We start from the raw sequence: 25,965 nt of genomic DNA on the forward strand, positions 1-25,965 counted from the left end.
GCTGTTAATTCCACAATTATTGATCAGTTGAATTTTATTAATTGAATTTCCCCAGCTCATTAGCCTGGGCCTCTGAATTGTGCGTTGAACTGTGGTAAAACAGTGAATCCTTTGACCCACTGAATCAAAGAATCAATCATTGTTAACATTTCTTTCTTCCGCCTTTTTTCTAGTAGATATCCAGTTCCATTTTCACAGAATTACAGAATTGTTACGGTGCAGGAAGACGCCATTTGGCCCATCGGGTCTGCACCGGCCCTCTAAACGAGCATCATGATTTGGTGCCATCCCCCATGCCCTGCACGTTCTTCCTGTTCAAGTAATTATCCGATGGTTAGCACTATGGCTTCACAGCACCAGGGACCCGGGTTCAATTCCCAGCTCGGGTCACTGTCTGTGTGGAGCCTACACATTCTCACCGTGTCTGCGTGGGTTTCCGCCAGGTGCTCGTGTTTCCTCCCACAAGTCCTGAAAGTCATGCTGTTAGGTGAATTGGACATTATGAATTCTACCTCAGTGTACCCGAACAGGCGCCGGAATGTGGCGACTTGGGTATTTTCACAGTAACTTCAATGCAGTGTTAACGTAAGCCTACTTGTGACAATGTAGGTTATTATTATTATGTGCCCTCTTGAATGACTCAACCGAATCTGCCTCCACCACTCTTGCAGGCTGTGTATTCCAGAGCCCATCCACCCAGTGTGTGGCAATGCTTTTACTCGCGTCGCATTTGCTTCTTTTGCAAATCACTTTGAATCTGTGCCTTCTCGTTGTCAATTTTCGAAGTAATACTGGATTCACCTTCGGGCAGGTCATAAGAACTCAGAGAGATACATTTATACAAATTAATTTGTTGATCGTTTTACTGATACACTACAGCATTTGGTGAGGTGTTATTTTGGATCACTTAAGACACTGTTCTGAAGAAGCCTCCTGCACCTTTTAGTCCACCAAATTACAAGGGAAGGCTCAAAAATACAATGTCGTCATTACTAAATTAAAATTCACCCACGTGACAATCACAGCTGATGAATATACTTTCTCTGTTTCTGTACCTCTCATATTGTTGGGCCCACAATTGTTCACAATTTACATAGATGATTTGGAGTTGGAGACCAAGGGCAATGTGTCCAAGTTTGCAAACGACACTAAGATGAGTGGTAAAGCAAAAAGTGCAGAGGATACTGGAAGTCTGCAGAGAGATTTGGATAGGTTAAGTGAACGGGCTGGGCTCTGGCAGATGGAATACAATGTTGACAAATGTGAGGTTATCCATTTTGGTAGGAATAACAGCAAAAGGGATTATTATTTAAACGATAAAATATTAAAGAATGCCGCTGTGCAGAGAGACCTGGGTGTGCTCGTGCATGAGTCGCAGAAAGTTGGTTTACAGGTGCAACAGGTGATTAAGAAGGCAAATGGAATTTTGTCCTTCATTGCTAGAGGGATGGAGTTTAAGACTAGGGAGGTTATGCTGCAATTGTATAAGGTGTCAGTGAGGCCACACCTGGAGTATTGTGTTCAGTTTTGGTCTCCTTACCTGAGAAAGGACGTACTGGCGCTGGAGGGTGTGCAGAGGAGATTCACTAGGTTAATCCCAGAGTTGAGGGGGTTGGATTATAAGGAGAGGTTGAGTAGACTGGGACTGTGCTCATTGGAATTTAGAAGGATGTGGGGGTCCTTATAGAAACATAAAATTATGAAGGGAATAGATAGGATAGATGCGGGCAGGTTGTTCCCACTGGCGGGTGAAAGCAGAACTAGGAGGCATAGCCTCAAAATAAGGGGAAGTAGATTTAGGACTGAGTTTAAGAGGAACTTCTTCACCCAAAGGGTTGTGAATCTATTTTGTTTTTCATAGAATTTACAGTGCAGAAGGAGGCCATTCGGCCCATCGGGTCTGCACCGGCTCCTGGAAAGAGCTCCCTACCCAGGATTAACACTTCCACCCTATCCCCATAACCCAGTAACCCCACCCAACACTAAGGGCAATTTTGGATACTAAGGGCAATTTATCATGGCCAATCCACCTAACCTGCACATCTTTGGACTGTGGTAGGAAACCGGAGCACCCGGAGGAAATCCACGCACACACGGGGAGGATGTGCAGACTCCGTACAGACAGTGACTATGGAATTCCTTGCCCAGTGAAGCAGTTGAGGCTCCTTCATTAAATGTTTTTAAGGTAAAGATAGATAGTTTTTTGAAGAATAAAGGGATTAAGGGTTCTGGTGTTGGGCGGAAATGGAGCTGAGTCCACAAAAGATCAGCCATGATCTCATTGAATGGCGGAGCAGGCTCGAGGGGCCAGATGGCCTACTCCTGCTCCTAGTTCTTATGTTCTTATTTCTAGTTATTATTCTACAATCCTTTCAAATTAGTCTGCAGCTCATTGGCTGCCATCTGTAATAGCGGGGCCTGTTCTGAGGGGTGATGGATTAAATTGTGCAGGAGCCTTCTCAGCGTAAGAACACGGAGTGACAACTGAAACTTTTAAATGATACACCTCCTTCACACTGCTGTTTCTGGAAGAATAATTCTGCTCGTTAATCAGAAGCGATTCCCAGAAAGTGGTGACCTAGGGGACACAATTTAGATCCTGTGATGTTTTCGCCTAATTATTCATACGTAACCAAGTTGTATTCCCCCGCCCCCCACCCCCACCTTCTTTAATTTTGAACAGGAGCAGGGGAAAGCAGTGACCCCGTGCCCCACTCAAATCCATCTTCTCACTCCAATTAGCTACAAACTATTTCTTACAGGTGGCAGAAGCAATCGCACTATATAATTATTCTCTGCCTCACGGCCCCGAGGTCCCAGGTCCGATTCCGGCTCTGGGTCACTGTCCATGTGGAGTTTGCACATTCTCCCCGTGTTTGCGAGGGTTTCGCCCCCACAACCCAAACCCAAAAAGGTGCTGGGGAGGTGGATTGGCCACGCTAAATTGCCCCTTAATTGGAAAGAAAAATGAAGCGGGTGCTCCAAATTTTTTTTTTTTAAATTACTCTCTTCCATTATGTGACTTTTTTCTTTGAACATCGACACGTTATATTCCACGTACTTTTGCTTAAAAGCTGCCATGGCTAATTTTCTTTGCGAAGAATGCATCTTTGCTGCCACACAGTGGATTCATATCGAACATAACCATTATCAGATACAACAATAGTGTATTGGAATAGGGGACTCGATTTAACGGCCTCATCGTGCCCGACTTGGTATCGGGACGAGGCCACTGAATCTCATTACAGGCCTCTCGCAAGATTTGCAACACTCAAAACGCCTTGTCAGATTTAACTGCGACTCACTGGGCATGATCCAGATCTGCAGATTTAAATTAGATATTAGGCTCATTTAAATAGAGGGCAGCACGGTAGCATTGTGGTTAGCGCAATTGCTTCACAGCTCCAGGGTCCCAGGTTCGATTTCCGGCTTGGGTCACTGTCTGTGCGGAGTCTGCACATTCGCCCCGTGTCTGCGTGGGTTACCTCCAGGTGCTCAGGTTTCCTCCCACAGTCCAAAGATGGTGGATTGTCCATGATAAATTGCCCTTAGTGTTGCGTGGGGTTACTAGGTTATGGGGATAGGGTGGACGTGTGGACCTTGGGTAAGGTGCTCTTTCCAAGAGCCGGTGCAGACACGATGGGCCGAATGGCCTCCTTCTGCACTGTAAATTCTATGATTATCTATGTTTGAAATATGTGCTTGGGGGATTTTCCCGGCGCCCGGGACCTAATGACTGCAACAAAGAGATCTCGCCAAGGTGACGTCTGGGACTGGTTTCCACAAATACGGACAAGTCATAATGGCATCACCCTCGGTCTCGCAGGATATGAGAGACCCCGGGAGGGGAGGGCAGAGTGACACCCGGGCACTCTCCCCGGCACCCGGAAACCTAGGCAGTGCTAGCCTTGCACTTCCAGGGTGCCTGTGTAGCATTGTCAGGACAGCAGGGGCATTGCCAAGGTGGGAGTGCCAGGGTGACACGATCAGGGATCGGGCCTAGAGGCCTTACCAGGTTGAGTAGGATGCTCTGGGGCCTCCTCGATGTTGGAGGGGGAGGTGAGGGGGAAGAAAGAGGTTGAGGCAGTCAGACAAGTTGCCGCCGTGATCCGGAAGGAGCCTTTCCTGCTGGTGAGCTAAATGACTAAGTGTGGCCTTGGCGAGAGAAACTTCCCGAGACCAAATAAATCCAAAATGCCGCTAAATAGCGTTAAATATCCAGGCATTGCAGCCGCGGAGAAACACACCACTAAACGCGTCCAAAACCGGACATTAATCTTCCTCGGTTAAATCGCGCCCAGTAGCTTCCTACATAAAGTACCAATCATGTGGGTTCAAAGGACAGGAGAATGAGATATTCATTTTGGATTCTATCCAACAGCATCATCACCAATCAGCGAAATCCATTTTGATGTGATGCAATATCGATTGACATCAACAAGAGGCTGGACTGAATATCAAAATTCATGTCTTTAGACACCTTTTCTCCCCCTCTCTAAAGTTTATTCCTCTTCTTCCCTCCTGTCCTTTAGTTGGAGACGGATGCAGAGCCATTCCCCTTACCATTCATAAAAGATTCATGATAACCCCCTTCAGACAAGACAGAAACAGCTGTCATTTCAATGGATTATCCAGATGGATAAAAGCAAATTACTGCGGATCCTGGAATCTGAAACGAAAGAGAAAATGCTGGAAAATCTCAGCAAGTCTGGCAGCATCTGTAGGGCGAGAAAAGAGCTAACGTTTCGAGCCCGATGACTCTTTGTCAAAGCTTTGACAAAGAGTCATCGGGCTCGAAACATTAGCTCTTTTCTCTCCCTACAGATGCTGCCAGACCTGCTGAGATTTTCCAGCATTTTCTCTTTTGATTATCTAGATGGAGTCCTTGACAACACACAGCCATTTATAAATGCCATCTCCGTGGGGTTCAGACATAGTAAATTAACATTCCATCTCCGACTTAGACGCTGGACAGTGTCCCAAAACATTGCTACTTTCAACTCAGTAAATTATTACCCGAGTTCCATGTTGTAGAACAACCTCCTCCTGTTGTTTAGCTTCGACTTTCAGTTGCTCAAGTGCCGCTGTTGTTATTGATGCCTTTTCTTCCAAACCTGTTAATGAAGCCTGTGAATAACAATACATAGTCTCTTCTATCATTCCATTTATGACCAGTACAAAAGGACACACATTCAGTTGCACTCACTGAACGATTGAGACAGAGTCTCGTGAGGCTCAATGGTTAGATATCACGCAGCACACACGGGTCACCTTGTGAAGAGGAACAATCATGGTATGAATGCCCAATGAGCCTGGTTCCTCCTCCTTATTGTTATCCAGTGGTCCCTACTCGAAATGATCATGGAAGCAACGAGCAAGGAACTCTGATCTAGGAATATTGTTACGGGCCAGAGTTTAGAGAACCCCAAAGTGTATCATGGAGTTCACCTGACCCACAACTTTTAATAGATTGTGGTTATGGGGAGTAAACTTTACTTTTCACCTGGCCCCTCACCGGTCCCGGAGTTGGTGAGGGTTAAACGCTGATTTTGGCGTTGCAAAACGCCCACGGACTCTCCGTATGAGCCGGCACTTAGCCACTGAAATGGAGAATCTAGCCCATGAACTTTAAAATGTCTGAAATTCAGTTGGAGCTCTCCAGTTTATTTTCCAACAAGCCAATAATCATGATCCAACCTTCTGCAGCCTAAATGAGGAATTATCAAAGCAGATATATGCCACAGAAAACGTTCTTTCCAAAATGATGTTCTGGAAATTACATGGTTCTATGGGCTGGAAGGCAGTTTGAAGGGGCAATGGTATCTGATTAAGAACTGCCATCTGAAACATTAACTTGTTATGTTCTCTCCGCAGGTGTAGACTGACCTTCAGAGTGTAGCCTCAATTGTCGGCTCAAATATGCAGTTTAAAAGGAGGTGGTGGCTAGTGGTATTGTCACTGGACTAGTAATCCAGATTGTTCTGGGGATGAAGTCATCCAGGGCAGGATTCAATTAAAAAAAATCTGGAATTAAAAATCTGATGAGGAGCATGGAATTATTTCCGATTCAGTCTGCGTGGGTTTCCTCCTGATGCTCCGGTTTCCTCCCACCAGTCCCGAAAGACATGCTTGTTAGGTGAATTGGACACTCTGAATTCTCCCTCTGTGTACCCGAACAGGCGCCGGAATGTGGTGACGAGGGGATTTTCACAGTATCTTCATTGCAGTGTTAATGTAAGCCTACTTGTGACACAAATAAAGATTATTATTATTATTATTATTATTATTATTAATGTCCTTTTGGGAGTGGAAATCTATCCATTCTTACCTGGTCTGGCCTACATGTGACTCCAGATCCACAGCAATATGGATGACTTTTAAATGCCCTTTGAAGTGGCTGAGCAAGCCACTCAGTTCAACGGGAATTTAGGGATGGGCAATAAATGATGATCCAGCCAATGGCATCCACATCCCATGAGTTAATAGGGGGAGGTTGTTGGGTTACGGGTATAGGGTGGATACGTGGGTTTGAGTAGGGTGATCATGGCTCGGCACAACATCGAGGGCCGAAGGGCCTGTTCTGTGCTGTACTGTTCTATGTTCTATGTTCTAATTCTTATTTTTTTTTCGGTGGCACAGTGGTTAGCATTGCTGCCTACGGCGCTGAGGACCTGGGTTCAAATCCCGGCTCTGGGTCACTGTCCGTGTGGAGTTTGCACATTCTCCCCGTGTCTGCGTGGGTTTCACCCCCACAACCCAAAGATGTGCAGGGTATGTGGATTGGCCACGCTAAATTGCCCCATAATTGGAAAAAATGTATTGGGTACTCTAAATTCAAAAATAAAATTCTTAATTTGTTTTTAAAAAGAGGTGAAATCACAAAAAGCCAGAACTGCCTGAAGGTCTATTGGAAGCATCTGTCATAAACCTCAGAACGGTGGAGCCTCACAGGGAGCTTGGAGACACTGAAGACCCAGGAAAGGAGATAAGATGTTGAATACGCGTGGCACAAGTTCTCAAAAAGGGGCAACCGTCATTAGCATAGATCTCAGCGATGCCCAAGCATCAAGGAGATAACAACAACTTCATTTATCTAGCACCTCTAATACAATGAAACGTCCAAAGGCAATGAAACAAAAATGGACTTTGAAGTGGTTGATAACTCTGACCTTTAAATGTGCATTTTCCAGCCGGAGATCAGAAATTTCCAGGTTGCTGATTGTTAACTTGTCGAGAAGTTCATGGCTTGTTGATCTGCTCTTTTCTGTAGAGCTTTGAAGCTGTTCCTCGAGGACAGCCACCCCACTGTTTGTTGAAATGATTAGATGTGTTAGCCCAGTGCAGGTCTTTTTCTGATAAAGTTTTCAATCGAGGTTTCTTACACACACAGCACTTGTTTTGTGTTCACAATTTGTGGACATGTAGTAAACCTGTAATACTGCCGACTTGCTATTTATTATGAGCCAGTTATCTTTCCAGTGTTGATTTACATTGTAATTTTTCTTATTACACCTCAGAAGGAGAAGTAGTGGCCTTTAACCACCTTGGGTCGTCATTACTTTTCTTTATAAGGTTTCACTAACTATTAGTCGTCTATTGTTTTCACATCCCCAGATGCCCGAGAGAAGGTAGCGATGAACTGCCTTCTTGAACTGCTGCACTCCACGTGAGACACTTACTGTTAGGAAGGGTGTTTCAGATTTAAGGGTGTTTCAGATTTTGGAAGTGCCCAACAGTGAAGGAACGGCGATATAGTTCCAAGTCAGGATGTTGTCAATGCCAGGTAAGAACCATCTCCAACAGGAGAGAATCTAACCATCGTCCCTTGACATTCAATGGCATTACCATTGCAGAATCCCGCACAAACATGGGCTGGATTCTCCGCAGCTTCGCGCCAAAGTCGCGGCCGGCGCGGGGGCGGAGAATCCACTTTCACGCCGTAATTGGGCCCGGCTCTCGTCCTACGATTCTCCGGGCCCCGAAAATTGGCGTGACCTCGGAGTACGCCACGCCGCCTGGTGGCCATTGCCAGAGGCCCATTCAGCAATCCTCCGCTCTGGACCGGCCACGTTCCCGACAACGACTTGGAACTAACCACCTATTGCCGGTCGGGATGCCGGCTGCAGACTCAGTCCGCAGCCGCCCAGGTTGTGGGCGTGGGGATCGGAGGCCGGGGAGGGGTGCCTTATAGGCGGCCGGGGTTAAATCTGCGCAGTTTTAAGCTCGGGCGTGCGGCCGATCGGTGGGGGTCTCTTTTCTCTGTGTGTCTCCGTGGTCCGAGTCTGCCGTGGAGCACGGCGCGGCTGCTGGAGGCCGCCGCCTTACGTATGCGTGGACTCCAAACTGGAAGTGCGGGGCTGTGTATCCGCAGCTAAAGCTTTACGAGATTTACTCCGAGTCCCTGCTCGCCCCCTGCCAATTTTACGCCAGCGTGGGGACATTATCTCATTTTGGGAGAATCCAGCCTCTTAAGTTCAAAGATGTAGAAGCAGAATTAGGCATTTGGCCCATCGAGTCTCCTCCACCATTCGATCATGGCTGATCTCATCATGGCCTCAACGCCACAACCCTTCAACTCATTAGCAATTAAAAATCTGTCCAACTCCTCCTGAAATTTACTCACTGTCCCAGCATCCACCACACTCTGGGGTAGCGAATTCCACAGATTCACAACCCTTTGGGAGTAGTTTCTCCTCATCTCGGTTTTAAATTTCGCTACCTCTTATACTGAGACTATGACCTCTTGTTCCACAATGCCCCACAAGAGGAAGCATCTGCTCCACATCTACTTTATCCATACCTTTTATCATCTTATATCACTCAATTTAATCTCCCCTCGTTCTTCTAAACTCTAGATAGTAAAGGCATAAACTGTTCAATCTCTCTTCAAACGACAAACCCCTCATCCCTGGAATCACCCCAGTGAACTTCCTCTTAACTGCCTCCAGTGCCACTACATCTTTCCTCAAATAAGGGAACCAAAACTGTGCCCCCACTACTCCAGGTGTGGTCTCAGCAATCAACATCCTGGGGGTTATCATTGACCAGGAACTGAACTGGACCAGCCATATAAATACTGTGGCTACAAGAGCAGGTCAGAGGCTAGGGATTCTGTAGCAATCCTGACTCCCCAAAGACTTCACCATCTACAAGGCACAAGTCAGGAGTGTGATGGAATACTCTCCCCTTACCTGGATGAGTGCAGCTCCAACAACGCTTAAGAAGCTTAACATCACCCAGAGCAAAGCAGCCCCGCTTGATTGGCACTCAATCCACAAACATTCACTCCCTCCACCACTGATGAACAGTGGCAGTCATGCGTACCAGTTACAAGATGCACTGCAGGAATTCACCAAAGTTCCTTAGGCAGCAACTTCCAAACCCACGACCGCTTCCATCTAGAACAGGGGTGGGCAAACTACGGCCCGCGGGCCGCATGCGGCCCGCCAAAGGTATTTCTGCGGCCCACCAAGTCATTAAAAAAAAAAAAAAAAAATTTTTTTTTTTAATTTTTTTTTTTTTTAATTTTTTTTTAAGGTTAATAGGGGGGGGGGCTGTTGGGTTACTTACTGGTATAGGGTGGATACGTTGACTTGAGTAGGGTGATCATTGCTCGGCACAACGTCGAGGGCCGAAGGGCCTGTTCTGTGCTGTACTGTTCTATGTTCTATATGAGGCGCCCAGAATCATAACCGGGTGAAGTAATTATTTTACTTAATATACTATGCGGCCCTTTGTGAATTGTGAATTTCTGAATGTGGCCCTTGCACGGAAAAGTTTGCCCACCCCTGATCTAGAAGAACAAGAGCAGCAGATATCTCGGTACATCACCACCTAGAGCTTCCCCTCCAAGTCACTCACCATCCTGACTTAGAAATATATCGACTGTTCCTTCACTGTCGCTGGGTCAAACTCCTGGGGCTCATTTCCAACAGCACTGTGGGAGTACCTACACCACATGAACTCTAGCGGTTCATGAACGCAGCTCACCACCATCTTCTCAAGTGCAACTGATAATAATAATCTTTATTGCCACAAGTAGGCTTACATTAACACTGCAATGAAGTTACTGTGAAAAGCCCCGAGTCGCCACACTCCGGTACCTGTCTGGGTACACAGAGGGAGAATTCAGAATGTCCAAATTACCTAACATGCACGTCTTTCGGGACTTGTGGGAGGAAACTGGAGCACCCGGAGGAAACCCACGCAGACACGGGGAGAATGTGCAGACTCTGCACTGACAGTGACCCGAGCCGGGAATCGAACCTGGGACCCTGGCGCTGTGAAGCGACAGTGCTAACCACTGTGCTACCATGCTAGGGACAGGCAATGAATGCTGGCCTAGCCAGCCACACCCATATCCTATGAATGAATTTTTAAAAAAAATTAAACAGTGCGCAGCTTGCAGGGAAACGAGGAAACGTAGTGGTTACCGTGCAGCTGCTCCTTGTCCTTCGAGTTGATAAAGGTCATGGGTTTGGAGGAGCTTGGAGACGGTGCACATTGCTGCCACTGTGCGTCAGGGGTGGAGAGTGTGAATGTTTTCGGTGCTGGAAGGGGTGTTTAGGCAAAGCAAGTGCCGGTGACCCTGCTAGTTTTTACCTCACTGACCTGATCAGCGGTCTGGATGCAAACTGATGCAGCTTTGCCCCAAGTTTCCAATGTGTTCAGCCTGACCACTCCACCAAGGCAGGCAAGGCTTTGAGGTCTTCAGCAGGATTCCCACCCTATTAATGTCAGCGAGTGGACTGCTCTTCCCTCACTCCCACCTCAATGCCCAGCAAAAGTGCACTTTTCACGTCGGCTGCGCACCGAATGTTTGGTTTCGGGAAGTTTTTGAACTTACTGGGGCATTACATTAACGTTCCGTTCAAATGACAAAGACCAAATACTCAGGTTCATTGCAAAAATAGGTGGATGAAAAATGGTTTTGATGGAGCAGATGGGGGTGGGTGGTGAGGAGGGGGGGGTGGGGGGGGGGGGGGGGGGGGGGGCGTGTTTCCACTGCCAGGAAGCAATAACCAGAGGACACCGATGACAGACAATTCACAAGAGAATCAGGGAGGCGATGAGGAACCAGTAAGTTATGATGATCTGGGACCCATTGTCTAAAAGGGTGGTGGAAGACCTATCAGCAGTAACTTTCAGAAGGGAATGTATACATATAGAAGGAAAGGGTGAAGGGGGAAGAATGGAGGAGTGAACACCATTTGAACAGTTCTTGGAAAGATGCTGCGCACACACACGCACTCTCGCATGTGCACGCACGCACACACACACACACTAATTGAATTGTGTTTTTAAAAATATATTCTTCACGGGATGATAGATCGGCAGCAAAGTTAATATTTGTTGCTCCTCCCTCACTGCCCTCGAGAAGGTGATGGCAAGCCACCATCTTGAACTGCTGTCAGGGATATCCACACTGCTGTCAGGGAGGGAGTCCCAGTCAGTGAAGGAACGGTGATACATTTCCAAGTCAAGGCGGTGTGTGACTTGGAGGGGAACTTGCAGGCAGTGGGATCTGCTTCCCTTCCTCCTGCCACACCATTCTAATGAAAGGAACAATGAACTATTAAATTAATTATATTTTTGTGGATTTTCACAGGTGAGCGACCTAGCTTATCTGTACTTGGTGTCATGTGAGAGTACCTTTAAGAAATGAATGTTTAAGCAATGTACCTTTAAGAAATGAATGTTTAAGCAATGTACCTTTAAGAAATAAAGCAGCTTATATTACTGAAGTGATGTCAGAGGGTGGGGGCGCTGAGCTCACTTCTGCTTTTAGTTTCAGTTTGAGAGAGAGCAGCTGAAAAGTGCCTAGCTGGTTTGTTGTGAGCTGTTTGAAAGGAAAAGCCAGTTTTGAGGAAAAGAGCTTGGGTGTGTCTGTGTTTGCAGTGAACTGGATCTGCCGTGATCTCTGCCAGGAAAGACTATCTCTGAATCATTTGGGTAATTTAAACTCATAATAGTAATGTCTTTAACCTGACGTGTTTCTGTTTAAAGGTGTTAAGTCTTTTGGAGGTTTGAAGGAACATTTTGAGGGATTATTTAGTGTTGTATTATTTTCGAGGTTATCTTTGAAGGGGTGGTAAATGATCCAATGTTTATTTAAAAAGGTTAAGTTGAATTCATGGAATAAACATTGTTTTGTGTTTAAAAACCCACATGTCCATAATTGTAATACCACACCTGGAGAACAAGCCGTGTGCTTCAAAAGCAACAATACATTAAAGGGAGGGGCTGGTTGAACTCCAGGATACATTTTGGGGTTCTGAAAACGCCGCTCCCATAATATTGGTCACAATGCCAGGGACCCGGCTTCAATTCGCGGCTTGGGTCACTGTCTGTGCTGAGTCTGCATGTTCTCCCCGTGTCTTCGTGGGTTTACTCCGGGCGCTCCGGTTTCCTCCCACATGTCCCGCCTGTTGGGTAAATTGGACATTCTGAATTCTCCCTCAGTGTACCCGAACAGGCGCTGGAGTGTGGCAACTAGGGGATTTCCACAGTAACTTCATTGCAGTGTTAATGTAAGTCTACTTGTTACACTAATAACGATTATTAGACAATAAATCAAAATAAATGGTGCAAGAAATTTTGAGTATAATTAATTCCTTACGAAAAAGTGAAAGAGGGCAGTGCAAGGACTGAATTTATCACAATTCTTCATGTTTACTAAATTCTAACAAATCAGCTCGACTCACTTGAAAAGAGAAATAATCTCAGTTTCTAACTGGGCCTTCTCTTCAGCAGCTGAATCGTGTTTCTTCTTCCAGGTGTCAACGGTCAGACGGGTTTCTAATAGCTTCAGATCCTAAGAAATGTTTCAGGGCATACAAAGGAAGCGGAGTCATTGTGTTAGCACGCCCAAGGTCAAAGCGATGAGAAGATCCCCAAGGTTTTATCCCCAGGGTGCGCCGGGATTCCTGACCGACAGTGGAGCAGCCGCGCTGGTGTCACAGCTGCTTAAAGACCCTGGGCTGGGGATGGTGCGGGATGCCGAGATTGCAACTCAAAGCCCCCAACCCCATTTAGTTTCAACACCCCCTTACCAGCTGTGATTCTCCAATTCAGAACAGACCAGCAACCAAATCGAGGTCCGTTCTGGGTGATAAGGTTCAGACACTCATTGAGGCGCCGGAAACGTTTAGAAAAAGAAAACAAGAGGGTGGCTTTTCCAGGAATAGTAAATTCAAGATACCTTTTCTTTGATCTGGGAGTGAAGGTTTTCCAGAGCAGCTTCAAATCTCTCCGCTCTCCTCTTTTGAGCTCGCGTTGCCTTCTTCAGAACCTCCTTGTCCACCTCAGCTTTTTCCTTCAGGGCTGATAACTGCGATCGAAGGTGCGCAATTTGCAACTTTTGGTCAATTACAGTCCTCTCGTGTTTCTGGAATATTGAAAGGTAGATTGCCTTTTTGCCCAATAGCCACTAGAGGTCCTCAGGCACATACTGATTATAAACATATGGGCAAGACCAGTGAGGCATCATAAAACACTTGGACCCAATTAAAGTAAAGCAGGAGAATAAGTAACACATAGGGTTTATAGCACAGATGTCCCATAGTTTCTGATAAGAATCGATGAAAAATGGAGTTACTTCAGCTGTACCAGCTATATATGTTATAAACAAGAAACTTAATTCTACCTATTGTGGCCCAGTTAGTTTTGTGCATGCTCGAAGATACTACATATGCAGGTAATTCTGGCTGCCTGTTGCATTCCTCATTATAATCACTCCAGCACCGGCGGTTGTGCTTTCAGCTGCCAAGGTCCTGAGATCGAGCGGCACAATGGTTAGCACCGCTGCCTCCCAGCTTCTCCCACAGTCCAAAGATGCACAGGTTAGGTGGATTGGCCACGCTAAATTGCCCCTTAGCGTCCAAAGGTTGTGGGGGTGGTTACTGGGTTACGAGGATAGAGTGGAGGTATGGGCTTATGTAGGGTCCTCTTTCAAGGGCCAGTGTAGACTCGATGGGCTGAGTGGCCTCCTTCTGCACTGTAAATTCTATGATTCTATGATCATGATTCTATGAGTCCCTAAACTTCCCCTTACAATTTACTACTGTGACCAAGTGTTTGGTCATTTGACCTAATATATTATTATGTGACCCCCCCCTCCCCCCACCAAGTGAGACTTTGCTTTATAATGCAAGGGTCAGATTTTACGTTGCAGTGCTCCTGTCAAGCACTCTGCTAAATTATGTTAAAGACCCTGTCTAAATATAAGTTGTTGTTTTATGTACATCCCAGGGATGCCCTCACTTTCAACCAGCTTTGTTCTGACTGCAAGGGGCTGCCTGCCTTGCCTTGGATTTGCCAGAGGGAAGAATGAGTTATTTTCTAGCCTGCCCACTCCGCCAATCCCACTGTAAACCGGTCTACAGAAGCTAAAGAACTTTAGTATGTCTGCATCGACTCTCACAAACTTCTACAGATGTGCCATAGAGAGCATCCTATCCGGCTGCATCACAGCTTGGTATGGCAACTGCTCGGCCCAAGATCACAAGAAACTGCAGAGTGTGGTGAACACAGCCCAACGCATCACACAAGCTTGCCACCCCCACATTGATTCTGTCTACACCTCCCGCTGCCTCAGGAAGGCAGACAGCATTATCAGAGACCCCTCCCATCCTGGCATTGCCTTCTTCCAGCCCCTTCCATCAGGCAGAAGGTACAGAAGTCTGAAGACCCGCACATCCAGACATAGGAACAGCTTCTTCCCCACAGCTACAAGACTCCTCAACGACTCCCCCTCAGACTGATCTGTTCCCTGTAAGAACACTATTCACGATGCCCTATGCTGTTCTTGCTCATGTATTTGCTTTGTTTGGGCCCTTGCTCCGCACTGTAACCAATCACTGTTTTGCCGATGTACCATTTGTCAATGTTCTCTGTTGATCATTCTTGTGTCTACTATGGACGTACTGTGTATGTTCCTCGGCCGCAGAAAAATACTTTTCACTGTACTTCGGTACATGTGACAATAAATCAAATCAAATCTCCCATCATAAGCAATTCCCTCTGTTACAGATTGTCATGTTGAGTACAGTGGCCTTATAAGCCTTTCTCCTATGTAATTGTTTTACTGGAGTCTGTTGAGGGTTCTGAGCATGTGCGAGCTTTGGGGAGGTTTTTCAGTCTGCAAGAGGGTGGCCTGTGATCAAGACCTATATTACTGGAGCCCCTGTGTTCACAGTTATGACTGTTAATACTGTTACTTCTGAGTTGCTGTTAAACTTTGTTATTCATCTATATAAAGAAGTTCCTTCTTTCAAACAGCACATTTCACTACCTTTTTTGTGGTTTCAAGTAACCACACCCTCCATCTCAGCTATAACCCTGGTTAACGATCCAGTATTGTTTGGCCATCTGCTCTTCCAGATGTCAATAAATGCAGATTATATGAGAAAGTTGAATCGTAAACGGAATGAAACAATGATTCTGGCCCATATGCATTTTATTGCTTTTGTAGTATACTCATTCAAGCATTGTGCAGTTTCATAAAAAACCCTTCAGGTAATTAAGGCAACAGATTAAAATATTATAGCGCGTGTTTATATTTAGTTGCCAAATTTCTAGCTTGTCCTGTTTTGTTATGCTCTTGACGTAGCATAAGCTGCTTCCTTGATGTGCACTCTGACAAAGGAAGGTTCAGACTTGGAGATAGCTTTAACACGTTTATTAAACTGTTAACGATTCTCCTACTTGGATTCGACTCTCCTGTTAATCCTGCTATAGCTACTCAGACCATCTAACCAGTCTGCTATAATCCACGTGGTTGGTGATGTGTTTCAATCAACCCTGTGTACTGACTAAGTGTCTCCACTGGAAAGAGGAAGACCATGTGTGCTTTGTCCTTATATATGAGTTGGTGTAATGCCCCCCTGTGGTGGTGTCACCTGTGTGTGTGTCTTGAATGCCCATTGGTCGTGTCCTATCTTACTGACCTATTGGTTGACTGTCTGTGTGTGATGATGTCTCTGGTGTCCCCTCTAGTGTCTAGCTCGGTGTAGTGTGTTCACATTAACCCCTTGTGTATTTACAGTGATGCATATCACCACATGTCCCAATCAGCAAGATCAAAGATTGCTTTGGTAATCTAAATTGGTATTGCTATTCTGATAGGGAGAGGATTTATTGCAGTGCAATGATATCTAAACTATATGCGGCATAAAAACAATCAAAAACAGTTTGCAGCTGAATCAAAACACAGCCCATTGCTATCCTGATGTGAAACATACTTTCAAAGTTTGCACCATTGTTCCAGCCTTGACATTTCTATTTTTCAACCAATCTGGTTGGAGGGCATGAATTCAGTGGACAGGTTGCTGAAGTGCCACTTGTAGCGAACGTCACAGGGACCCCATTCTATAATTGGCTTCCCACCAGAAGCTGAAAAAATGCTGGTTAAGTATCTCCTGAATGAAGCTGCCATGCAAATCTTGCAGCAGCAATGCATGAGAAATAAGAAACCCGGCCCATTCCCTGGGGGAAAAATTCTCTCTCCCGGGCGGTATTTTCCATGCAACCCCGGATGCGGCCCGCCATTGGCCCAGCCGTCGTCAGCGGGTTTTCCCTTTGATTGCACCCCTCGCCATTGGCACCCTGCAGCGGGATGGTCCATCGGCAAGACTGGAAGATCCCTGCCAGTGTGAGCAGGCGGAGAATCCCAGCCCTCGTCTTTAATTGGGTGATGTTTCAGCCCTTAAAACTGAAGCAACCTACGTGTTAATCATAGAATTTACAGTGCAGAAGGAGTCCATTCAACCCATCGAATATGCAGCGGCCCTTGTATAAAGCACTCCCTTAAGGCCGTGCCTCCACCATATCCCTGTAACCCCGTAACTCAGTAACCCCACCCAACCGTTTTGTACATTACGGGCAATTTAGCATGGTGTAATTGAAAATACAGAAAAATGTGTCATTTGAAACATGGAAGTCTGGCAATATCTGGTCTGAGAGGATACAGGGAAAGATCCCACAAAAGGTTAATAGCAGCTGCAAAGAGCAGGATTAAAAAAATGCAGATTCTTTCTCACAAGCAGGCTTAGCAAACACACAGGTTTCATGTGATAAGCTAAAACAATGGCTCACACCTTCATGGAATGTAACTATCTGAGGAAGCATCTGGAAAGCATGGATGAGAGTTTCAATTTAATTAAGTGACGAATGTTTAAAACAGGCAGGTCTTTCAAGTCATAACCAAGTTAAACTTTAGCATAAAGTTAAAAGCAAAGTTTCACACCTTAATTGAAATGAACTCTCTTAGTAAACAGCTGGAAAGGATGGATGATGTTCAGTCGAATTTGGTGTTAATTCTAAGTATAAAATTCTACTAACATCAAGTCAATTAAAAGCAAATTGGAGACGACCTGTCTACAAGAAACATAATTTAAAGTCAAAATCATAGGCAAAGTTATGAGCTGGGGACAATTGGAAAATTAAACAATTCGAAATCACAGAAATAAAAGTAACACCTATTGAAACCAAAGCATTTTGTAATCAGATCTGAGAGGTGACGTTATGCCCAAATTGAATAATTAGTTGTATTAGAATGTTTACATCAAAGATACTTTTTAACAATCAAAGGGAAATAAGTTAATTTACAATAAGGCTCTAAAAACTTAATAATTGTTAGAAAGAGAATATAAACCCAGGTAGCAGAAGCAGAACAGCAACAGTAACAGCAACAGGAGAGAAGGGGAGGAGAACTCAGATAGAGAGAGAGAGAGCTCGGTCATGGGAAAGACAAGGCAAGCAGCCGAGTTTAAACAGCTATACATCTAAGGAAGACTAGAATTTAAACAGGAGTCAGAGTCAGCTTAGAGATAGCTAGCAGTTAGCTCTTATAGCTCAGTACATGGATCGACAAGACACAGCAACAGAGATAACCAGCGATTACATCCCAAGATGACCAGAATTTAAAGAAGATTGAGTGTCAAGGTGGGCCTGAAGGTCCCTTCGACCAACCAGCAGGATCCAGAAGCAAGATCTTTTTACCTTTCTGTAAAGAAAGTGTTTGCAGCTTTTAAAAGAAAAAATATAATAAAATAACTTACTTAACCTGAAAAAGTGTTTTTTTCCTAAAGTCTACGTTACTTACTTAGCAACGTGGGACCCAGGACATCGATGCTACTAAGTGGTAGGTAGATAAAATCTTCGATGAAGGTAAGGGTTATACTGGGGGATAACTTGAAAATATAGTTTGACCTGAATGGCACCCACCGAAGTCTGCATCGGAGTCAGGGAGTGAGAATCCCTGTTCACCATTTAGAATATCGGCCCTTTTTGGTATAGGGGGAATTCTAAGAAGAGTGGTGAGTTTTCAAAAACAATGGCCAATCCACCGAACCTGCACATCTTTGGGCTGTGGGAGGAAACCGGAGCATCCGGAGGAAACCCACGCACACACGGGGCGAACGTGCAGATTCCGCACTGGCAGTGACCCAAGCCGGGAGTCGAACCTGGGACCCTGGAGCTGCGAAGCAACAGTGCTAACCACTGTGATACCGCGCTGCCCTAAAGGTATCAATATGCAAGTGCCTCCAATCAAAAATGAATAAGGTGCCCAGCTTGTGATGAACGGCATAATTACTCACATCAAACTCCGTCGCCGTTACAGCTGCACCATATCAGTCGCAATTGGAGTGGTCGGAGTTACAGGAACAACCTCCGCCATTTTCTCCACCGTGGAGCCCCTTGAAGGCTGGGAGTCTGTCCCGGTATTTCTATCCATGGGTTTCTTTCCCCTGATCTTTCTTGGCATCACTTTAAAGTGGACACCTTATATTATCTCATGGATGGAACATCGAGAAAAAATAACCATCGAAATCGGGCAAAAAAAGGCCGAAAATCAAGAACCCTATCGGGGGCTACCTAGTGCGCGACCTCCTTCAACATGCCGCCACTGGAACTCAGACATAATTATTCCCATCAACAAAGCACACCTTAATGACAGTAAAATAATCCCAAACAGCAACGGCCTCTATTTTTCAGCAGCTCAGTTCCCTGCGTAGACTGACTAGTGCCAGTTTCGTTGGCCAGGTCATGCCACTAGCCAACATCAGAATTGCAGATATTTGGCGAGGGCAGTGAACGAGAGTGTTTGTTGGTCACACAGGTAGACATGGAGGCTTTTCCCCAAATGCAGATTATCTGGGTTGTTGACTGAATACGTTAACTATCCACAGCCTTTCGAAATGAATAGGGGCTGGTTTAGCACACTGGGCTAAACCGCTGGCTTTTAAAGCAGACCAAGGCAGGCCAGCAGCACGGTTCAATTCCCGTAACAACCTCCCCGGACAGGCGCCGGAATGTGGCGACTAGGGGCTTTTCACAGTAACTTCATTTGAAGCCTACTTGCGACAATAAGCGATTTTCATTTTCATTTCATTCGTAATAGCTGGTCATTTCCGCAAAAACTGTCTCAATGTTTCTACTGCGTTCGTGAACTGTATATAAAAAAATTTGGAGGATACTGTTATATTACTTGTTTGTAATATGTCGTTACACTTTGCTTTACTTGCAGAATGGTCTGATGGTTAGATTTCAATGAAACTACCTATCTTCAATTCAAAGCAAAATAGATTTAATGAATAACCATTTAAATATTAATGATGAAATGAGTTTTTCACTCTTACAGAACTAACGCTGGTGATAAAGTAAATCAGAATAAGTATTAACTAGATTTGACTGTAAGTATTAACTATGCTATAACTTCTGTCTCTCTAACTGTTGTGTAGTCACTCCTGGTTCGAAGAGGGCCAAGATCCTTTGAGATGACACATTTGTACATGAATCTAGTGCTGCCATCTGGCGGTTGTCTTACACCATGATGTAGTTGTTAACTCTTTATATACCAGCAAATATACATATCACTGCAGGTACTATTCTGTAATCTTTTAGGTTCATGTGGCTCTTTCACAAATCTGTCACATGTTGAAGAGAACATTCAAATTAGGAGCAGGATCAGGTCACTCAGCCAATTGAGACAGTATCGCCATTCAATAAGACCGTGGCTGATCTGAAGAGCAACTTACGAGTATCTGAACTGACATTCTGCTGCTCTTGGCCTCTTTGTTCCTGAGCTGTCCCTGCAGACGAACTTGCGTCGCTTCAACAGACTTTGAAAGTTGCTTTACAAAGCAAGAACGATCCTGGAGACAAAGTGGGATGTGGTTAAAAAGCATTCCTCACCCGTGGTGAATCATTATTCGTTTCCAATAAAGTAAAAAGAATTCTTTAAAAAAAATAAAAATTTAGAGTAGCCAATTCATTTTTTCCCAATTAAGGAGCAATTTAGCGTGGCCAATCCACCTACCCTGCACATCTTTGGGCTGTGGGGGCGAAACCCACGCAAACACGGGGAGAATGTGCAAACTCCACACGGACAGTGACCCAGGGCCGGGATTCGAACCCGGGTCCTCGGTGCCGGAGGCAGCAATGCTAACCACTGTGCCACCATACTGCCCCAGGTAAAAAGAATTCTGATATCCTTGTACCTTTTCCGTCTGACATTGCTCCGAAAATTCTTTAGCATTTGTCTCGATGTCCAGGAGTTTTCTTTTTAAATGCTGTAAAAGTTTTTTTTTTAAACGGAAAATCAAGAGTCATTTTTATGCAAAGCCAGTCATAAATATGAAACCACTCTTCTGTGTGTACTTTTAACGTAATACAAATTAACTTGATTCTATTTAGGAATGAAGAGTGTGAACTACTTGCAGTATTTTCAGTTTCACATCTGGTCAGCTTCTGTGTCAACACTTCCAGCTGTCTGCTAGCACAATCCAGGCAGGGCTAGAAAGATAAGCTGCCATTAGCATGAGGGCTCACATTCCCAACAAAGTAGAGATACTGACTGCAACCGCCTGAAAATTCCACCATGCGGGCAATTTATCCACGCATTTACAACAACTTTGGAAAGCCAAGCTCAAATAAAAATCTTGGGCGACGGGTCGGAGAATAGCGGGAGGGCCTTCCCGACATTTTTCCCGCCCTCCCGCTATTCTCCCCCACCCCCCGCCCAACTCCCGACCCGAATCGCTGCCGCCGTTTTTTTACGGCCGGCAGCGATTCACAGCTGTTCGATGGGCCGAAGTCCCAGCCCTTTACGCCGTTTTTACGAACGGCAAACACACCTGGTCTGGCCGTTCGTAAAAACGGCGTCACAAACTCGCTTTTCATAACCATGGCACCGATTGGCACGGCAGTACCACGGCCGTGCCAAGGGTGCCATGGGCCCGCGATTGGTGGGCACCGATCGCGGGCAGCGGGCCCAATGCCCGCGCACTCTTTCTCCTTCCGCCGCCCCGCAGTATCCATTCGCGGGGCGGCTGAGGGGCAACCGGGCCCGCGCATGCGCGGGTTTCGCGTAAATACGCGATGATGTCATCCGCGCATGCGCGGGTTGGAGTCTTCCAATCCGCGCATGCGCGGCTGACGTCATATGACGCGTCAGCCGGCGCTAACTCCGGCAAGCGGGCTTAACGATATTCGTTAAGCCCGTCATGCCGGAGCCTACGGCGTCGGGCTGCTAGCCCCGACCAGGGACCAGAATCGGTTCCCGGTCGGGAAGGGGCGCGCTGGCGTCAAACCCGCCCGGGTTTGACGCCAGCCTTACGATTTCTCCCGTTTTGGGAGAATCGCGCCCCTTTACTTTACAAATTATTCCCCTTCCTGTGAGGGCAGAGCAACTCGCGTCTCTCTCAAGAAAACAACTCAACTCAACAGTCCCTCTGCAATCCAGGAAATGGTTTAAAGGATAGATCCCGGAACGCAAGTAACATCGACCCTCGAGGTTTACGGTTTTCAAAGGGCTCCATTTTTACCTACCAAATTGTTATAAAGAGAAAAGGAAACAAGTTTTATTGGTCTCTCTCTCTCTCTCTTTGTATTTTCTCTACTCTTGACGACCTCCCTACCCTGTTTATCCTGATCTGTGTGTTGCACGGGTGGAACAAACCATTATAAGGGGATATAAATTTAAGGTGAATGGTGGAAGATATAGGGGGGATGTCAGAGGTAGGTTCTTTACCCAGAGAGTAGTGGGGGCATGGAATGCACTGCCTGTGGAAGTAGTTGAGTCGGAAACATTAGGGGCCTTCAAGCGGCTATTGGATAGGTACATGGATTACGGTAGAATGATGAGGTGTAGATTAATTTGTTCTTAATCTAGGACAAATGTTCGGCACAACATCGTGGGCCGAAGGGCCTGTTCCTGTTCTGTATTTTTCTATGTTTTCCTTGCCTGCCTCTCGATCGGCAAATCTGCGACTTATCCAGAATGTGACAATCCCGGGGACCTTTCCTCATGACTGAATTAAGGCGTCCAACGCAGTGCCATTTTGCTGTATTTTCAGATCAGTCTCACCACTGGTACGTTGCTGCTTCAGAGGCCCAACTGCATTAGAAGTCATATTACTGATGATTTTTTGTGGCGACGGTGTTCCTCTTACCTCTGGCCTCCGTAACTCCCTCAAGAGATATTGCAACTTTTGGTTCGCAGCCTCGAAATTCCCCAGCTCCTCCAAAAGCAAGTCTTTTTCTCCGGCAAACCTGCCAAGCCCCGAGGCTGAAAGTTGATTCACCTGCAAAGATGGAAAGACACACAGATTTATATAGTTATATAGACCTTGCAGCGCAGAAACAGGTCACTGGGTCATGCCAATGTTTATGCGCCACACCAGACTCCTCCCTTCAACGGTATTAACATGTTCTGCTCCTCCCCTTTTCCGTGGTATAGTTATCTAGCCTCTCCAGATCATAAGCAGTAGGAGCAGGATAGGCCATTCAACCTATTCAGGCCAGCCGTGATCTTTGGCAACATGGTCCCAACTCCACTTTCCTGTCTGCTCCCCACAACCTTGGGTCCCAGGTTCGATTCCCGGTTTGGGTCACTGCCTGTGCGGAGTCTGCACGTTCTCCCTGGGTCTACGTGGGTTTCCTCCGGGTGCTCCGGTTTCCCCCCACAAGTCCCGTGAAAACGTGCTGTTAGCGACCGTGCTGTTTGGCGAATTGGGCATTGTGTATTCTCCCTCCGAACAGGCACCGGAATGTGGCGACTAGGGGCTTTTCACAGTAACTTCATTGCAGTGTTAATGTGACAATAATAAAGATTATTAGATTATTATTATTATGGAGCCCTTGAGCTCAGGGAGGTCCCATAAGTGCATCTTCTATACATAAAAGTAGCAATCTTTATTGGAGACCTACAAACAACACAAACACATATCACTACAGACTATCTGGAGACCACAAGAAAGAAAAGGGACCTCTGCAAAATTAAGATAGACCCCGGGAGCAAAGACTGGAAAGCTGGACTAGCTGAGAATGATGATGGTTCCCCTGTTACTTCACAAACAACAGAAAATCATTGAATAATGCTAGAGACAGACACTTTTATTAGCTAATATTACCCTCAGATTATTACTTTGCTTTCAAGTAGCGATGTTGTAAAATAGTGAACACAAAATCCCGAGAAAATTCATCACTCAGCATATTCTCACTAGCCACTCCAAACCAGTTGCTAGGGTAAAAAACACTTACTGAATTGCCTCTCCACCCACTGGAATGAATAAAAACCCGACAGAAGCACCGCCAACCACGACAAATGTTGCCTGAAAGCATTCACTCTCCCTCCCTCCCACACCATCTCTGCCCCATCCATCACCATCACTCCTCTCACATATACCTATCTCTATACCTATTCGCAAAGCCCCCTCCCCTTATCTCACCACCTCTGTCGCTCTCTCCCTCTATGCCCTCCCCGAGAACCAGTCTCCCTTATTCCCTCCTTTCTCGACTCCTTGTCTCTCAACCCTCTGTAGCCCAGTTCTAGACTCCTCATATACATCAACATCAGGGTCGAGCCGTGCATTCTGAGACTGTGGCACATTAAGATCACTGAGGGATTTCACTGCCGTACCTGTATTAATTCAGTAATAGAATTCTTAAGAGTTGCAACTTGTTCTGCTACAGATATTGATGCTGTTTCAGCAAGGTTTTTCTTTTCCAGCCTAAGTAATGGCAAAAGCCACATTAGAAGAAGGTTATAAGTACACAATTATTTGCAATTCTTGATGCAACTCATCTGAGGCCTGAAATGACTTTAAACTATCTCCATTTAACATATTCCAATAAAGCATTAGCAACATCCAAACTGCAAACTGGAAGCCACGGCAATTTGGTCTAGAGAGTCAGGTTAATTCCCTATACTTGATAGTTGGTCTTGTTCGAATTTGCACGATATTTAAATAGGGGTGCAAAAATGTTACAGTAGCTTTGTTGGGAGACTTGAATTATTCAAATATACTCTGGGATAGTCATAGTGCAAAGGGCAGAAAGGGGAGCAAGACCTTTCGGGCATGTCCAGGAAATGTTTCTGCAGTTGTATGTATCGGTTGCAATGCGAAATGAGGATCTGCTGCACCTGGTTCTTAGGAATGAGATGAGCCCAGTATCAGTGATCATTCCAGGACCAGATCTAGGCTGACTATGGAATAGGACAAGGAGCAATCCAAACTGGAGGGGGAAATCCAACTTCAATGGGGTAGGAACAGATCTGGGTCAAACAAATTGGAGTCAAAAGTTGACAGAAGAAATGGTAGCAGTGCAATGGCTATCGTCAAAGAGGAGATAGGTCAGGTACAGTCAAGGTATATTCCCGTAAAACAAATCCAGAGCTCCCTAGATGAGAAAAGAGTTAGAAATTAAGATAAAAGAAGAAAAAGCACCATGACAGGAGCTACGTGGGAAATACAATTGCAAACCAAGTTGAATATAGAAGGTTCAGAGGGGAGGAGAAAAAGCAAATGAGAGAGGCAAACAGGGAGTATGAAAAGAGACTGGCAGTTAACATAAAAGGAAATCCCAAGTCTTCTATAGGAAAGGGCCTTTTCTGTGCTGTAGACCTCTAAATCTCTGAAAGATTTCAGTTCCACTGCCATAGTCGGGAATAAGATGAAAGCATTTTACAGTTTGTAGCGTCTTTTAGAAGATTAGCTAAATCTTGTGAATTTGATAAAACACCTGATGACACTCTGTGAGACAGGCTGGTTTGTGGATTCCGCAATGAAGCTATTCAGAGGAAGCTACTCACTGCAAGTGATTTAACTCTAAAGGATTTAACTCTGAGGAAGTTGCCACAACTATGGAGCAAGCAATGAGAGAAGCTTCACAGAGAAGATAGAGATCTCGAGGAACAAGACTGCAAAGATGCAACCAAGCCATCATTGCACACAGGTTTGACACTCAGCGAGGAAATAGTGAATTAAATCGAATACATACAAGAACATTGGCAAGAAGGGTCACATTGCCGAGGTGTGTTAGGCTCAGAAAATCTCTCCTGCACCAAGAAAGTGCAAGAAGAAGAATACAGTCTGTTTATTCCCTTATTTCTCCTTCCTTTCATTTTTGGCATTACGTTTTGGTCCATGGATGATTAATGGACTTTGAGGCAAGTAGCCTGTAAGCAGCCTGTATCTTTAATTCAAACAGAAGAATCCAAAAGCTGTTTAAACAGGAGATTGCAGACTGGCCGGCAGCAGTGGGAGAGAGCTGGGTTCAGACTCGGTTTGATTGATTGGCTGCTGGCCAATGCATTGGCTCAAAAGGCTGTGCTCTGTCTGGTAACAGGTGGTGATTGGATACTATTCCACTGGGATACTATTCCACTGGGATGTTTTCTGAGTCCCTAAATTTCATTTTGGTTTCAGTTTGACTCCTGGCAGCTCCGAGGAAGGTCTGGCATCATCTCCTCTCGGATTCTTCCTACAGAAAGGCCGTGTTTCTGAACTGGACGAGAGTCTGAATGAATCTATGTGCAGGCAGAGTTCAGAACCGAATAATTCATCACTGACTTCGCAAGGACAGTTAGGTTTGGGCAAGAAAACGGCAGCACGGTTACGCAGTGGTTAGCATTGCTGCCTATGGCACTGAGGACCCGGGCTCGAATCCCGGCCCTGGGTC

The 25,965-nt window shown here is 45.6% G+C and overlaps 1 protein-coding gene across 1 annotated transcript in view; it reads right to left on the minus strand.

Annotated features, from left to right (window-relative positions):
- Positions 1–25,227, minus strand: part of LOC119964120 (outer dense fiber protein 2-like) — a 57,914-nt gene extending 32,687 nt beyond the window's left edge. Inside the window, exons 1-10 of the mRNA XM_038793425.1 lie at positions 25,097–25,227; positions 23,924–24,014; positions 22,455–22,586; positions 20,722–20,796; positions 20,502–20,573; positions 20,040–20,156; positions 13,202–13,387; positions 12,705–12,814; positions 7,170–7,305; positions 5,017–5,127 (exon numbers count right to left, since the gene is read on the minus strand). Coding sequence (XP_038649353.1) covers positions 5,017–5,127; positions 7,170–7,305; positions 12,705–12,814; positions 13,202–13,387; positions 20,040–20,156; positions 20,502–20,573; positions 20,722–20,796; positions 22,455–22,586; positions 23,924–24,014; positions 25,097–25,227 — 1,161 coding nt within the window. The remainder of the gene's footprint in view (positions 1–5,016; positions 5,128–7,169; positions 7,306–12,704; positions 12,815–13,201; positions 13,388–20,039; positions 20,157–20,501; positions 20,574–20,721; positions 20,797–22,454; positions 22,587–23,923; positions 24,015–25,096) is intronic.
- Positions 25,228–25,965: the final 738 nt, after the last annotated feature.

The sequence above is a fragment of the Scyliorhinus canicula genome, chromosome 4, assembly GCF_902713615.1.
Source record: "Scyliorhinus canicula chromosome 4, sScyCan1.1, whole genome shotgun sequence".
Taxonomy (NCBI): Eukaryota; Metazoa; Chordata; class Chondrichthyes; order Carcharhiniformes; family Scyliorhinidae; genus Scyliorhinus; species Scyliorhinus canicula.